At 44.3% G+C, this 17,325-nt stretch overlaps 1 protein-coding gene across 1 annotated transcript in view; it reads right to left on the bottom strand.

The window, feature by feature from the left end:
- Nucleotides 1–17,325, bottom strand: part of LOC139981695 (uncharacterized) — an 84,411-nt gene that overhangs the window by 11,921 nt on the left and 55,165 nt on the right. The window contains exon 4 of the mRNA XM_071994301.1: nucleotides 7,947–8,090. Within this exon, the coding sequence (XP_071850402.1) occupies nucleotides 7,947–8,090 (144 nt within the window). The remainder of the gene's footprint in view (nucleotides 1–7,946; nucleotides 8,091–17,325) is intronic.

A 17,325-nucleotide genomic window follows, 5' to 3' on the forward strand; every position in this document is an offset into this window, starting at 1 on the left:
ACACAGCCTCCGATAAAGAGATGCCATTCAAGAATTCTCTCCGCTGGGATTTACAAAAGAAGAATTTGAAAAGAGATCGTAATCAATGCCCGGCTACACTGAAGAGAGGGAGAGAGAGAGGTGTAGTACTGCAGTATATTTACAGGGCATGTCCTGACCACCAGAAAATGAAATAGCTATTATTAATGAGGTTGTAGGAATATATTACTCCTGTAGACACAGTACTACCAAATTAGTCACAATGAAATAGACATTGAAAACATCCACAGATCACACCAGCATATTTTCTTTAGTAGACAATTAACATGAATGAGGTCTAGCAAAAATTGCAAATGATAAATTTATTTAAAAGTCACAACTTTGCAGTATTTATGTCAAATTATTGGCCTATATACATTTTCACCACCTTAAATTCACTTTCAATAGTTTGCTTTGTTGTTGAATATTTTAAAATTAAATTTTCTTTCAACTTGACCGAAGATTTTTCAATTTTTATTACAAAGTGCTTGCTGAAAGCTTTAGTGCATGATGATTGAATTCAGTTTGATTTTCTTCCACATTTTCAAAACAGTCTCTGGATTACTGCTCAGTTTGAACTAAATTTATTTGAAATGAACAAGAGACCATTCACTGTTGAAGTGAAAGTTACAACATGTACAGTAGTTAATAGCTAGACATGTACTCATGAAAAATACAGTACTCTAAAAACATTTTAGATAGCCAGAATTATACTCATGGAATGTACAGTACTCTAAAAACATAGTATTTTTGATAGCTAGACTTGTACTCATGGAATGTACAGTAATTTGAAAACATAGTATTTTCGTTAGCTAGATATGTCCTCATGGAATGTACAGTAATCTAAAAACAGTATTTTCAATAGCTACAGTATATGTACTCATGGAATTTACAGTAATCTAAAAACAGTATTTTCAATAGCTAGATACGTCCTCATGGAATGTACAGTAAACTAAAAACAGTTTTTTCGATAGCTAGACATGTACTAATGGAATGTAAAGTACTCTAAAAGGATTTAAAAAAAAACCTAATAAAAATGGATCCTTGTATGCATGTACGGAGAAAAACTATATAGCAAACAAGTCAATGAAGGTAGAAGTGCTAAGAAGTTTTGGAGTTGTATACTATTTGAGCTGCGAGTTTACTCACTGGTGAAGTCCAATATCTGGAATGTTTATATAAGCTACAGGATTCCGATATGCCAACTGTGACCTACTAGACCATGGCTAATTCACACATTTGTAGTTTCCAATCTGGGCGAGACGTTTGGCTACCGGGTGGCACCAATCCAATCGGAGGTCTGTTCATGCTGGCGTTCACCGCATAGAAACTTGTCGCCCTGATTCCTGGACTCGCCATGTTACGAGACACTGGCACCATTTTTTCAGAGAAAATGCATTTGGCGAGGTCCGTTGTAATTTTCGCCAGTGAATTAAGTCGGCGTATTACGTGTTAAGTGTGACGTATGCCGAGAGAAATCCAACCGAGCTCACGCCTTGCTGGCGTATCAGCCCTCAAACAGGCAAAACTTTATCATATGTGATTGATCTCTAAAGCAAAGGCTACCCGGTACAAAGCAAATATAATTATACTAGGCGTGAATGATGATCCACACATCAATAGCACATCAATAGCCTAACAAATATCATTAATCCTACGTACTCATCTTTACATTAAACCATAGAGAATTGGGTCAAATACTGTCTCAAATGGAGTAGACATGAGTGTAGATAAAGTACAGGGTGACCCCATCCGATGATGTCACTCACAGATACTGTGTTCAGTCCACATTGATTGACACAGTGTATTAGATAGAGTCCATTTTTTTCAATGATCTAAGGTTATAGCAGGAAGTCATTCCAAGTCTCCCATTGCAATATGGAATTATAAAAAATCACTGATTTAGTGATGTCACTGAGACGTTTAGGAGTTGAGTGTCAAAGAGGGGCATAGAAGGTATGTGTGTGGGAGGGGGAGTGGGGGGAGACCTGAAACTTTGTAGTTACCATCATTTCCAGAACATATTTCAGCTTCAAATCGGCAAACTCTTTAGAGGTAGACGCAAGTAAATTATGGTAGTAGAAGTCAAAGATATGTTTTTCTTCCTGCCGTTTTATTTTGTCCCTTCTTTTTTTGAAATTATGGCAAAATTCATTTTGGGTCATCGACAACATCAAACATATCGAGGGGTCATTAGGAGGCACTGTAGTACAGTGCCTCTTAATGACCCCTAAATAAATGACTGTAGCATGTGTAACATAGAATGACATTATGCTGATGCCCCTGTCTAATCCCATGATAGTGTGTCAACTTGTCAAGTACTGTATGTACAGGTCCTTTGTAGTGCCCCTGCCTATCACTACAGTTTGTCCAAATAATAGCAAACAAGGGATCCTGTTTAATAAAGTCACTACATTCGTACTGTGCTGCATTCTAATTTTAGAAACGAAATTGGCCTCCCGTCAGTCAACAGTATGTATCATTCTTATGGGATTTCAGTATCAAACGTACATGGTACGGTCAAAAACCTTTACACAAATCGACATGTTCATGTATAAAAATGGATCGATCACTCGATGCATTCCCAAAGAGAGGAAGGCTATGGAAGAGATGAATAATGGCAAACAAATACACAGCTGTTAGGATAGACAGACAGACATTTCGGCTTTATGGACTCTGCACAACAGGTCATGATATTCGTGCCGAAGATGCTGTTCTCTTCCTCAACATACTCCCTCACCCACCTGTGCTTAACTTATGCGACATCCTCTCGCCAACATCATTGAACAACCTTTTGCTTTTTACGACATCATAAAAAAAAACTCTTGAATTTAAATTTTTTTTTTATCTGGCATACAATTATGTCAATCCATGATAGATCATGAAGTGGAGCAAACTGTGTCTGAGATTGAGGCACCTGTCCTAGCTGAGGAACTATGGGAGGCCGCAGGGGGGCCGTTTACGTCCATGGGGGGTCTCAATAATGTTCTCGAGAGTATATATGAATCATTTTGCAGGTTTTTTTCGATTCTGTCCTCACACTTTGAAAATGACTGCAAAAGAGCCAGAAATCCTTTCATGTATTATTTTTATCACAGATATATATGTAGGGCTGTTTAGTGCTGCAAACTTATCAGACTCAACGGCCTTCGATTGACCATTCTGTGGACAGAAACTATATATGGATCAATGTATAAAAATACTTAGGAACATATTGTAAATACTGGTCACCTTAATGACCAGATATTGGCTGATGTCCACAATCTTGGGAGGGGGTTCTAAGAGAATTATTTTGTTTGGGTAAGGGGGCTCAGATGTGTTTGTTCCCACCATTTTAACTATAAAAGTTTTAATGTTTAAAAAAAAAAAAAAAAAAAAATTGTCATTGCTACAACAGACTACTTTGACCAATGAAGTGCATTATAAAATGTCACCAGTGAGGCAAAACTCTTGGTGGCAGTAAAAATGTGTGTCAAAATCTGAGCGTTGGCGACCATTATTTGACTTTCTAGCATATTTGGGGGCAATACTGATGAGATTTAAGGCCAGGGCTTTAGAATCTGATCCCGTCACAGCTCTGAAAGGGATCAAAACGAAAAAATGCTGCCTTAAAAGATGGACGCTCTGCTAGCCAGAAATGAACTGAATATTTACAGTATTGACCTTGCAGATCAAGCTTCATATAAATCTCCGAGAAAGAAGCTGCCCTACGAGCAAGCAATCGAGCAAGCAAACAAGAAGTCACGAGCAAGCATGCACGTCGATCAAATTACGGGCCGATGCTTCTACCGAGAAGCAGTGGTCGTTGTATGTATATTTTAATTTAATATATGTACTTGTAATTACAGGGTATGGTATCTGTCAGTAGAGAGCAAATGTTGACATAAAATTCACTTTAGCAGGTATTCTTGATGTCATAAATTTGGAATCTTTAGGTCCCCACAGAGTAAATCTGCAGGTATGAATTTTCTATTTTCGTTAATACATATATGCATATATCTATAGGCAACAATGACTGTCACATCATACCCAGTCCACCCATATACATGATGACATCTCATTACAGGGCACTTTCCGTGGCATATAAAATCAACATCATAAAATTGGTTGATTGATCTAACAGCTTGTGATAATCAACATGCAGACTGGTTTTACTAGGAAAGCTCAAAACCACTTTAACACTGGTAGGTCAAAATTCTATGATGATTTCTACCCTTATAAGTATTTACTAAGCTCCACCACATTGGTCAATAATATTATAAAGCTTAGGTAAATTTGATTTCTAAAAGTTTGCAGTGAAATCACAGAACGTATTACCTGCAAATTTAAGAGATGTTTGCCAATCAACCAGTGGATTACAGATTGTTGGGCCCCTTTAATACCAATGTTGTCAGACCATCTTGGTTTAATGGGGGCAGTCCAGAGTTCCTATAGGGGGGACCTTGTCATATCCGTCCTACTGTATCGCGTGAACGGGCTCACAAGTAAGCAAACATGCAAGATGAAAGACGATACCTCAACGTGACAGACATTTACTCATCATCTTACTACCATCCTTCTGTAACATATCCCATCCTCTCCCCTCCCCCCTTTACCCTCCCCTCCTACTCCCACACAAGACCTCCACCACCCCATGGCTATGAACCCAATTTAAACTGTTAACCTTTCATCAGGGCCAAAATAGATTACACATATAGAAATGAGATCGTACAGTATATTGACTTGAGCTCGACTCTTGCACATCAGACTATATTCTCCAGTACATTCTTCAGTTTTAGTTCAATTAAAAACAAAATTTTAAAAAGGAAGAAAAGATAGGAAAAGTAACCCACTATTATTGTATTAAAAGGCACAGCAGCTGTGAGTATTATGCACTGACTGAGGTTTCCTGCTATAGCCATATATCACTGCAGTACTAATATTGCCATGGCGATGACATTTTGACAGTGAATAGGAGTTTTAATGCCATTAGTGTCACCACTTCCAAACAGATTAAAAAGTAACATTTATGACAAGAGTATATGCATTGTACAAAGAGAGAGCGAGAAAAAAAAAAAAATTAAAGAGCGCTGATGACGGTATAATTTTGGTTGGTGCTGAAGTAAGCACAGTCGTCTATTGTTAATGGAGAACAGTGATGTCGACAGCGTGAACCACACGGGATGAAATAAATATACACACCCTGTCGACCTCCAGTAAACAAGGCAACAATATTTATGTCTCCCCCTCCCCCCTCCCATTTCCATGGGTGGATGATTTCAGCCATGGATGGTAACTTTCCCTTTATTTAACCCCGAAAATTGGATTCGATAGTACTTCATGCATTTATGATCATGATATAAGAGAGTTATTTTCATTTGCTCACGGTTTTCCCATCTCGATATGGAGACATGTAAAGTAATCAGATGAGATGCGTTCAATTTTCTCACCTTCAACAGATTGTACAAACTTGTGACGTTTTTCTTCACTTGTTTCTTTACATTGGTTATTTAATGTCAATCCTTACAGAACCCCTTGCGAAAGGAGGTGTGCACAGTTATAATTACTGAGGTGAGGGGCATTTTGGGAAGGAAAGATGCATGCTGGGAATAGACAGATATATATCTTGAAAATAACTCTTTTTGCCTTTTGTCACCATTTTAGAGAAGTTGACAGAATCTACGGAATGGTATAGAAAGGGATCAAAACGAAGACACAAGCTTCAATCGTTTACTTTTAATCTAAGGTGATTAATGGTTCCGTTAATTCATTTGATTCCAAACTTTGTTGCCCAGACATTTTATAATATTATTGTTTATAATCATAATTTGTCAAAAACTCTCACTGATCAATTGTGATGAACTGTTAAGCCATATCGGATAAAGCATCAAATTATATAAAAAATTGAGCAAATGTAAGGTTGCTTTAATGGTACTGCAAATAACAATTTGAATGGCCAATTTGTAAGACTGTACACAAGAAGACATATATGACAATGATCCACTTTTGGGGGCAATTAACGCTCCGACTTCTAGATATACTGTTATCTCGAATAGCGCAATGCTTACAACTTGAAATAAATATTTGGGTTTTTCTCCATCTTGACCATGAACCACATAATTGTTCATAATCAAGTTTTTAAAGAAAGGCAAAAATTAACAAGCACTGAATTTATATACAGAATTTCTGCCTGTGATTTACAGTGCCAACACGATACGATAGGTCATCTCAAATATGATTACTGTATAAATACGCCCTGTCTCTGGCAATCTCTGAGGGAATTCTGTAATATCAGGAGGAGGTGAATGACCATGCCAGCAACCTGCACTGGTTTCTGCATTGTTTACATAGCTGATTTCCAGCTGCACTTGATAGTGTTTGATCTATATCAGGTTGACTCAATTAAAAGTCCAGATCGGTCCCAGCAGACTGACCGTTGATAACCTCTCCACCACCCCCCCTCATTCGGGACTCACCGGTTCTGCAGATTCAAAGTTACCTGGAATCTATCAATTCCTGAATCACAAAATCCACATCTTGTCTCCGGCTTTATCAGGTATGTGGTTTAAAGGTATATTAAACTCAAAGAGGCTGTTGTACCTGGCCGTACAGTACTGTATGCTTCCTGGCATGCAAGGACCCGAACACGAAACGTACAAATTGATAGTTCCTTTATATATATTGTCACATCTAGTGTTATGAGACAGATCATCTCTAAAGTTGCTTACTGACTTAATTGTCAACAGATTATAGCATATCATCACTTGACGATAACCTAAGGTTACTAGGGACGCCCCCGATATCCCGGGGACAGTCCCCAGATTACATGAGCCGTCCCCAGATTACATGAGCAGTCGCAGATAAATTGGAAATGTCCCTGGATTTATGCAACATCTCTGGACTTTGTAGAAAGGCCCTGAAAATATCTGTTTGGTCGTAGGTTCGTAGAGACAGTTTGAAAGTTTTGATTCTTGTGACTACTTCTATTAATCCCACCAGGATGTTTCAATTTTATACTCCTTTAAAATTGGGAGATTTCTTCCGATGCCCCGAGTCGTGTGATGTAACAGAGTACATCTGGAAGCTCTTAACAGGATCATTTTTGGCGGAGGACGGGGTAAAATTTTATTGCCGTTCCACAGATGATCTTTCAATATACTAGAATTTTTGATAGAGGGGCAATGTCAATGCATGGGGAAAGTTAATGACCATGAGATGTAACGTTCCATGAAATTCAAACTTGTTTGTGCCTCCATTACCGATGGAATGGTTATGTACACACTGAGAAGGATACAATGGGCCGCTACTTGTATGCTAAACTGATGGTTGCAATAAAAAATAAAAAAAGCAGGGACATTAAAAATTGTTGACTTTGCTAAGCGAGTAATGAACGGATTTGTACTCTTGGCAAACGTCATCTGCGAGAGCGACAAAAAAAATAACGACAGATTTATACGGCTTTGTTTTGCTGGAATTTGATATGGCATTTAAAACAGAACCTAAACTGTCAGGAATTTACGGATATTCTTTACACTGTCTCCGACCAAAATTTACTCTTTCCCATCTACTGTACATGTAACTTACTGTAGGCAAATTGGTAATGAGCCTACGACCCACTTATTGGAGGGTTTCTGCCAACTTTCCCTTCCTTTTAGAACTCTAGCAGTCAGAAGTGCATATATCTGTTGGTCAGTGGGGGACCGCATACATTATGTAGGAGGGAAGTTAATCTGCGTTTGATGCTGTATTATAACAGTTCAGTGATATCACCAGTACTGTTGTAGGTCTACAGAAATGATTACAGGTCAAACATCAAATTCATAAGCAGTCTGGACATAGCTCCTGAAAGCAGCGGTGCTTTTTGCATCAATTTATCTGTGACGATACTGATTAAAGGATCTCTCGTGACTATAATTTCTACTGTATGCCTGTGTGTGTGTGTGACTTACCACTTTGGTCTGGTTGTAGACTGGTTTGATCCTAGCCAGAGCATTCTTTTCCCTGAATATGACTTCCATCAGCTCCTTGGCGTGGACATCGTTGACGAGGATAACAGGCCGATCGAGTCTCCGCAACATCCCTGCCTCTCGGAGCTGAAAGGGGAAATTTTCGAGAGAAATTAAAGATTTCGTTGTTTTAGAGTGTCGTGTGGCACTGCACCACCCAACACAATATATACAGTTTATATTTTAGATGCTTACACATTTCCAGTGCATGTTTCAGGTTGATGAAATATACTCTGACAGCTGTTAGAGAATTTTTGAGGGAGATGTAATAAAAAGGAAGATATGATAGCTTTATGGTCTGCATCTTACTTCCTTGTAATCTGCTTCACTGTATAATTACCTACCTGTACTAATCAGCTATGCAGCTACTAGGTTTCTCCTTCAATGGCATTTCCTTTCCTTTGAATGACGTACAACCCCTTTGAATTCATCACAAATATTTTACATTTCTTTGTCGTTGCCAAGTTACAAGAGATCATATATCATTTGAAACTGTTAGAGAATGATGGCTGCCTGTACACTGGCTAGATAAAAGTGGTGTTGTGGTGTACAAATTTTGAAGTGTTAGAGTAAGTTTTACATGTGAACAATCAGTAAAATAGTAAGTCTGCAAATGACACCTTTACTGAAGTCTTTATATATACTGCATTGCTGGCAAAATAGTAACTCCTGTTTCCCATAAATGGCAAACAAAGATCCTAAGGAACCGTTCCCATCGAATTAAGTCGAAAAATAATCCACACAAGAAACGAACGATGTAGGCACTTTGAATGGTAGAATGACATGGAAGGGCATTGACCAGAGGGGCCGGTCATAGAGGGCTCACAGTGTTAGAAGGTTACCGGTTCATTCTAGGCACGGTAGAATGAGAGTGCTAAGGATGTGGGAGACAGGTAAGCAAGGAGCGAATGAAATACTTTTTCCCTCGGTAAAACGTAACAAAATAAATAGAAAGTGATGAACCTCTTCAGAAAATATGGTAATAAGGGGAAAAAAATCTTGTATTTACCTTGGCTCAAAATTAGACTATGATTTTAGCAATGGAAAATTCCATTTTAAATTTTCTTTTATGGAACATTCAAGCCTACTGAACAGTTTTCCAAAAATTATGGTCATAAATTGGCTATAACCTTCACTAGTGCAGATAAACTGGGAAAAAATGTATCCCAAATGTTAACCATCCAAAAGCAGTACAGAATAGACCTACAGCTAAAAATTAGAATCAGATAATGATTCCCTTAACACTTGTTGTATTATTATGACTCCAAGCCATGAAAACCATTGAAAACTTGTTTCCATTGGTGATAGTTAAAAAGTAACTCACAATCAGAAAATGTTTTGCACATATTTCATAAAAATTTTGACATAATGCATAATGGTACTGGTGGTTATAATCATGGAAAATATTACTATTCTTTATACAAAACTATGCAATTTCCCATCAAAGTTGTTATAGGACTCAGATATGAAAAACTCATGCTACTCGCTTTTAAACATCAAATTATGAGTTTATTTATCAAATTTATTAAAAATGAACTGTGCAGACGCAGAATAGCAGCGCGAAATAGACCTTAAAAACTGCGTCCACCATGAAAATCAGATTAAATATTTCCTGTTTACTAGTATAACGACTCCAAGGCATAAAAACGCTAGAAAACTTTAACAAACGTCGATGGTTCATACTCCCAAATCAGAAAATAATCTCACGCACATACGTACATACTGCGCACAACGTACGCCATAACATATCGTACCATATTCAGTCGTTATCATGGAACTATTTACTTACAAAACTGCAAAATTCTCCATCAAAGTTATGACATTAGCTCACGAAATGACGGTCTTCTCGCGTTACTCGCAACGGACGCTAAATTTGCTAAATTTTTATAATCCACTGGCAACTCTCCTAAACGAGTGTTTGAAGATATAACCGACGGCGCCTCGCCAATAACTAGAGGCGATCCAGGCTTTGGCATGCAGACTCATCAATGTGTGAAGCTCTTACCAAACGGATCAAACATTTATGCAGTTTACGGACGAATCCATACATGTGGATACTCTCGCCGAGAATGCGAGAAATAGCAGATGCCCATTGATTATGACTCAGAAAAGAGGAAGGAATTTTTTTCCCTTTCCTGACGAGGGGAACGGAAGGGAAAAGATAGAATACTCGCCTAATTTAGGCTGTAACCCGAACCAACCGAGTGTCAGTTTGAACTCACATCTTACAGTAGTTTATCAGTTTGATAGCTTTAAAATGTTTTTTCCGTTCCACGAATGAGATGTGGCCAAAAAAAGAGAAGAGTGAAGATTACAAAAATAGAGAGAATGGGAACTTTGAAGAGCTGCATTCATTACTTTCAGATGAATTATATTTGAGAGGAAGGTTCTCCAGTAGAATCATGGCCGAAATCAGTAGTACTACGGTAACTACTAGTGGATATCTCGTGAGGTTCCAAAAAGGGGTTTTCTTGGCAGGATTCCTAGAATGATTATACGGACTGCAATATCACATATCAGGTTGTTTCTGGGTGACAGAACGAATGCAGACAACAATTGTACGTGGTGGTGTAGGGCACTGCATCTAACGTCAATATCAAAACGTGTAGAAAAATGAACACTTTTCCTGAGACTTGACCTTAAATTCCCTAACATTTTGTTTGTTGGTTTTTACATCAAATTTGAAGGAAACACTCAATTTGAATTTGAACCAGTATAAAGTTGGAATCCTTTTCTTGCAGGAAAATGATTACAGAATCCAAGCATTGCTCAACAACAACAAAAATAAGTCTGTTTTGAAGCATGCAGCTCATCATTTTTCAGCATACTGTACTTGTTGACAGTTGTGTTTTCAATTGTACTTATGACAACAGTACCTGTGTATGTTAATTTGTCTGCTTGACTGTTTACTATAGGGATGGACCATCCTAACAGGACACTTTCTCAGCCAAGCTTCCACACCAATTTGTCAAACATCTCACCACTTTTTTTTTTTATACAAGTAAGCAATATTCAAAGTCCTACTTGCCAAAAGTGCCTGACTATATGCAGTCAATTGTCTGTAATTTTTGCTATAATATCTCACAAACTCCAAAACTTACTGGTTTGGATATTTACGAGTGACGAGCTTACCTGTCTCGCCACAACCTTAGCACCCTCATTCTACCGCGCCTAGAATGTCCTGGTAACCTTTTTAACACTGTGCACCCTCTGTGACCCGGCTTCACGGGTCACTGCCCATCCTTCTCATGAGACCAAAGCCCTCCAAAGTGGTCTCTGCCTTGGAGTTGAGTAGTAGTCCTCCCCGACAGAAGGGGAAGACTACCCCCTCGACTCCTGAACTAACATCGAATTCTGACGCTACTGACGGGAGGGGGAGTACTTCCCCCCAGTAGGGAGGGAGACTACCCTCTACGACCCCGTCCACGTCTGACCCCTTAACTCTAACAAGGAGGCCTAAAATAGCAGGAGATACTCTTAAGTTAGGCCCAACGCCCCGAACACTGTAGTGTAGATGTAGTGAGGAGACAGGTAAGTCACGAGAGAACCGAAGTGAGAAGAACATTAGTTCATAGAGAAGGGGTTATACGACACTAAAAACCCCAGTAACTCACAGTGGAACTAGGTTACTACAAGTTACTACACGTTACTACGAGTTACTACCGGTTACTACAAGTTACTACGAGTTACTACCCGTTCCTACACGATACTACGTCAAAAAAAACAAATTTTTACCATGAACTCACCGATAAAATAGGTGGCCGGGCGAGGACTCGTTCGGTGGAGGCCCTTCCTTTTTTTCTCAGGTCTCTTGGCCTGTACAGGAAGGTGTATAGTCAGGTCAGTGCGACCGCTCCTCCGTCCGGCTGCGTCCCACCCCCCTCGGGGGAGGGAGGCGGGAATGGAGACAGGTAAGCTCGTCACTCGTAAATATCCAAACCAGTAAGTTTTGGAGTATTTACTTCGCTCCTCGCTTACCTGTCTCGCCACAACCTTAGCACCGAGTGGCACTGCCCGATGGTGGGAGGCCCGAGGGGTGGGACCTAATACCCGCCGGACCTCGCATCACCGCGCTACAAAACGCCGTCTCAGCCTGTAGAGAGTCCGAAAGGTAGCAGGTAACAAATGTTGTTGGCGTTCGCCAGGCTGCTGCCTTGAGAATGTCCTCCACTGGGACTCCCGCAAAAAGGGCTGTTGAGGCCGCTACTCCCCTGATGTCGTGGGCTCTCGGTGTAATTGTGCCGGTTGTAAACGGGCGGATGATTTCCGCCAGCCATCGGGAAATGGTGTCTTTGGACGCCGCTGAATAAGGTGCTCTCGGTAAGATGAACAAGGTCGTGGTTGTTCCTCTAAGGTGTTGGGTCTTGTTTAGATACCATTTGAGAGCTCGGACTGGGCACCACAGTTTATCCTCTGCGATTGAAGAGAGGGATTTTATTTCGGGGATAAAAATGTCCCCCGGCAGGAAGGATAGGACCTGGTTTTTGGCTAGGAAGGCCGGATCGGGGACCATTCTTACCCCGTGGTTCTCGAACCTGATATGGTTCTGTTTGGTGGAGAGAGCGTGGAGACAGCTTCTTCTTCTTGCTGACGCCAGAGCGATCAGGAATAGCGTTTTCTTTGTAAGAGATGCCAGCGAGGCTGAGGCCATGGGTTCGTACGGCGGTTTGGTGAGTGTTTGCAGCGCTGCTGACAAACTCCACGAGGGCGCGAGTCGCCTGATTCGGGGGCGCCTGTTCGCCATCCCCCTGATGAGCTGGGAGATGTCCCTGTTGCTGCCTGGGGTGGACCCATCTGCAAACCCACGATGTATAACGGTAATTGCCGACCTGTAGTTCTTGATGGTCGACACTTGCTTGCCTTCCTCGAAGAGGGAGTGAAGGAAGTCTACCACCTGTGCCAAAGAGGTTTCGGATGGCAGTACCTGTCTGTTGTGGCACCATTCCCCGAACTTGCGTAGTCGGGAATCGTAAGTAGCAACGGTTGTTGCCCTCCTGGCGTCGGCCGCGATTGCGGCAGCCGCTTCCGAAAAGCCCCTCTGTCGAAGGGAAGTCCTGACAACTTCCACGCAACTAGTTGTAGCCCTTTGATGTCTGGGTGGATGAGGGTCCCCCGTCTTTGGGACAGCAGATGGGGCGTGTCCGGTAGGATCGCTGGGGTGTCCATTAGAAGTTGTAGGAGCTCCCCGAACCATGGTCTGCGGGGCCAGAAGGGGGCTATCAGTATGACTCTTCCTCTGGAGTGGCGGATCTTTCTCAGGACCTGGCCGATCATGCAGAGCGGCGGGAAGGCGTAAGCTTCCAGATTGTTCCATGGGAAGGACATGGCGTCGGTGTGGTGCGCCCTGGGGTGGAATTGTCTGGAGCAAAAAATCTGGAGTTTGGTGTTCTCCGCCGTCGCAAACAGGTCCACCATTGGTTTGCCGAAGATTTCGAAGATCCTGTTGCATGTTTTCTGGGACAGTGCCCACTCGTTTGGGTCCATCTGTCCTCTGGATAGAGCATCGGCCATCACATTTAGTTTTCCGGCGATGTGGGACGCCCGTAATGTCATTCCGGAGTCCTTGGCTGTCATCAGGACTTCCCAGGTCAGCTGGCATAACCTCTCGGAGTGAGTGCCCCCCTGCCTGTTTATGTACGCTACCACGGTGGTACTGTCCGTGAAGACGGTGGTTACTGTATTTTTCAGGTGTTCGTGGAACGACTCTAGGGCCCGTTTGACAGCCAACATCTCTAGTGAGTTGATGTGCCATGACTTTTCTGCTGTGGACCACGTCCCCCAGGCTGTCAAGTTCTTCCAGTGGGCTCCCCACCCTGTCAATGAGGCGTCCGTCGTGACCGATGTGTTTGGCAAACTGGTGGTGAAGGGGACCCCTTGGTCCCAATTGCCTGTGTCGTGCCACCATTGTAGATGGGGGGTGATGTCTTCCGATCGGCGGATCGGCGCTGTCTGGTCCAGGGTTAGTAGGTTGGCCGTTTTCCGCAGGTGGAGTTGCAGCGGACGCATGCGTAGTCTGCATAATGTCACCACGTCGACCAGGCTGGACATTAGCCCCAGGGCTCGGAGCCACGTTCCTGTGGGTGACTCTTGTGACGATATGATCTGGGCTGTGGCCGCTCTGACTGCCTCTATCCTTTGTTCTGAGGGACTGGCTATGCCTGTGGTGAGGTCTAGTCTGGCCCCCAGGAACTGGATCGTCTGTGTTGGTGTTAGCTGGGATTTTGTTTGATTGATTATCCAACCCAGTTCCTGAAGGGTCTGCACCGTTTTCTGTACGTTGTGTGCCGCGCTGGACTTCGACTCTCCTACTATGAGCCAGTCGTCGAGGTAGGCGTACAGCGTTACTCCTTGTTTCCTGAGGTAGGCGATTACCGTTCCTGCCACTCTTGTGAAGACTCTTGGTGCCGTAGACAGGCCGAACGGGAGTGACCTGAATGTAAATCTCCTTCCGGCGTATTGGAAGGCTAGGTACCGCTGGTGACGTGGATGTATTGGTATATGTAAGTAGGCGTCCTGTAGGTCTACGCTTGCCGCCCACATGCCTTTTCTGAGCAGGGGTAGGATTAAATTTAGGGTCTCCATACGGAAACGTTTTGGTTCTACGTAATTTTTGTTGAGGGGTTTTAGGTTCAAGATCGGGCGCCAAGACCCGTCCCGTTTTTGTGTTAGAAACAGGGAGGAGCGGAAGAGGGGTCCCGCCTCTCCCGACACCTCTACAATTGCCCGCTTCGCCAGCAAGGCTGATACTTCCCCTTCTAGTGCTGCTTGTTGGACGGGGTCGGTGGGTATTGGAGTAGGTCTTCCCCCCTCCCCGGAGGGCGGGGCGGAGGTGAACTCTATCTTGTACCCTTGTGAGATCGTCTCCAATACCCACTTGTCCCCGCCCAAAATGTCCCATTGCTGGGTGAAAAGTGACAGTCTCCCCCCCACCTGCGGCGTTGCCGTGGTGAGGTGGGCACCCCTAGGGCCGGGCGGCAAACGGTGGTCTAGTGGAGGAGCGGTCGCCGTCCCGTCGGGTCGTCGCCGGGCTTCTGCCTGAGCCTCGTGTTCCCCACGGGCGAGGTGGTCGGCTAGTTGTTCCTCTTGATCTGCCCCGTGGGGTACCTCTCATGGGTGTCCTGAGGGACGTTCCTCTGCCTCCTCTGGTTGGTCTAGATTCTCTTAGGCGGTGCGGTCTTGACCTGAATCTCTCAGAGGAGCGGAATTCCGATTTGGCCAATGTCTCTCTGCGTGAGACTTCCTCCTGGAGTTTTTGTTGGAAGCTACCAGCGAAGAGGTCGTCTCCCAAGGAGGGCAGGGCTAGCATTCTCTCCTTAGCTTCCACGGACGGCCAGCGGATGGAGGAGATGACGTTTTCCCTCCTGGCCTTGACTGAACGTATAGCGACTCTAGCAAACTGGTCGAAGGCCAGTCTCACAAGCGGTCCGAGGAGTAGTAAAAGTTGGCCTGCCTCGTTTCTGGACACGTAGGTATCGTCCTGTGGAAGTTGTTGGTGATATCTCATCAGCACCTCCGCGGTCAGCATGAGAACAGAAGTAAACTTCATTCCGGAGCGTGCGGCCAGGTCGACATCAACTAGGAGCTCCTCTAGCTTCTTCTGGCTAGGATTTTTGAAGATGTGTGAGGAGGAAGAGCCCTGCTCGGACCTTAGCTTTTCTCTAGCCTCCTGCGGTATGGTCGGGCATTTGAAAAGGGTTTTCCATGCTTCGTCTGGGACCCTGATGGCTCGTTCCGCTTTTGCCGGGAACGCGGTCCACCTCTTTTTGTCCGCGATAGCCTCGAACCTGTCATAACAGGAGGCGTCGACTGGAATGGTAGATTTCGGACGGGTAGAGGTCTCCCCTGTGGCTGTGAGTTTGGAAACTCGGGTCGGTTTAGTTGTCACTTCGGGGGTGTCTTCGAACCCAAGGTGTTTGCGGAAGATTTCTGCCACCCGCGTGGTTAGTTCCGGGGGTAAACTGCCTCCCGCCGTGGGAGCTTCCTCTTCCTCGAAGATGCCTGGGAACTCCTCTTCCAAAGGGTCGAACTCCGGGGGGACGTCAGAGTTGTCCTCCAGACCCGATAGATTTACGGAGGCTCTGCAGTCCAGAGTGTCCTCTCCGAGGGTGACTGCCTCCGGTTCCAGGGGGGGTTCCGGGACCGTAGTGGTCGTTGTAGCCGCTTTTTGGCTCCCGGCTTCTGTTTCTGCCTCAGCTCTCTGTTGTTCTCTCTCGAGGAGCGGCTTTAGGAGACCTGTCAATTGGGCTAGCCACGAGGGCTCTTCCTCGTGACGCTGTTTGTGTGGTCGATACCTCCTCTTAGCCCTACGGTATCCATCATCGGAGGAGTCGGAAGACTGGTCTGATGCTGGCGACCATCCCCTCCTGGTACCTCGTCTGGGGGATCGGGACCGTGATCGGGTGCGGTCCCGTCTGGCCGGGTTGCGTGAGGGATTCCTTCCTCTGCTCTCTCGGTCGGGGATCCCAGCTGGGGATCGTGATGGCTGTGGTTCTCGGTCCCCGCTCCGGGACCGGCTCTGGTTGGACAGCGATCCTCCGGCCTCTGGCTCTCTGCTGTGCGCCCCGGAAGGAGCTCGAGTTGGGCTTGTCGGTGCCCGTGGCACCTGCCTCTCCGGCGGGTTATTTCTCTGCGACCCAGATTGGGAAGCCTTCTCGGTGCCGGCGAGGCCGGACTTTTTCTTGGGCACTTTTCTCTTGGCCGGAGCCTTGCCCTTGTCTTTGCCTTTCCCCTTGGTCATGACTGATCCGGACGTCGCCGGGACCGTGGGAGGCATTTTCTCTTTCTCTCTTTCTCTTTCTCTCTCTCCTTCTCTTTCTCTCTCTTTCCCTTTCTCTCCTTCTTCCTCGGCCCCTACTGGGCCCCTCTCCAACACCTCTCCTTCTTCTTCCTCTCCTAACTGTGCTCGGTCTCCCGTTGTTCGGGACCCACTGGGGTTGGGGAGCAGGTCGAGTTTATCCTGAAGTTTGCTTCTCTGGCCTGCTAGCCAGGTATCAATGTCTAGCCATTGGTTGGGGGTGAAGTTGATACACACTAGGCAGGGGTCCCTCCTCGTGCATGTACGGCACTTGGGACAGAGATCGTGCTCATCCCAGGCCCTCCCTGGCCGGAACATAGAGCAGTTAACGCACTTCAACTGGCTTCTGGACATGACTGAAAAACCCCGGTTAAGGAAGAAGAATCTAACAAAACGATAGGAGAGGGAAGCTAAAAAAGGGGGAGAGAAGCAATAAGATCTGTGGGAAAACACACTAGGCTTAACACCGTGCCTCGGCTAGAGGCCCGCGGCTTACAATGGTAACAATTAGGCCTAAGCCGACCCACA

Source organism: Apostichopus japonicus, chromosome 15 (genome assembly GCF_037975245.1).
Source record: "Apostichopus japonicus isolate 1M-3 chromosome 15, ASM3797524v1, whole genome shotgun sequence".
Taxonomy (NCBI): Eukaryota; Metazoa; Echinodermata; class Holothuroidea; order Aspidochirotida; family Stichopodidae; genus Apostichopus; species Apostichopus japonicus.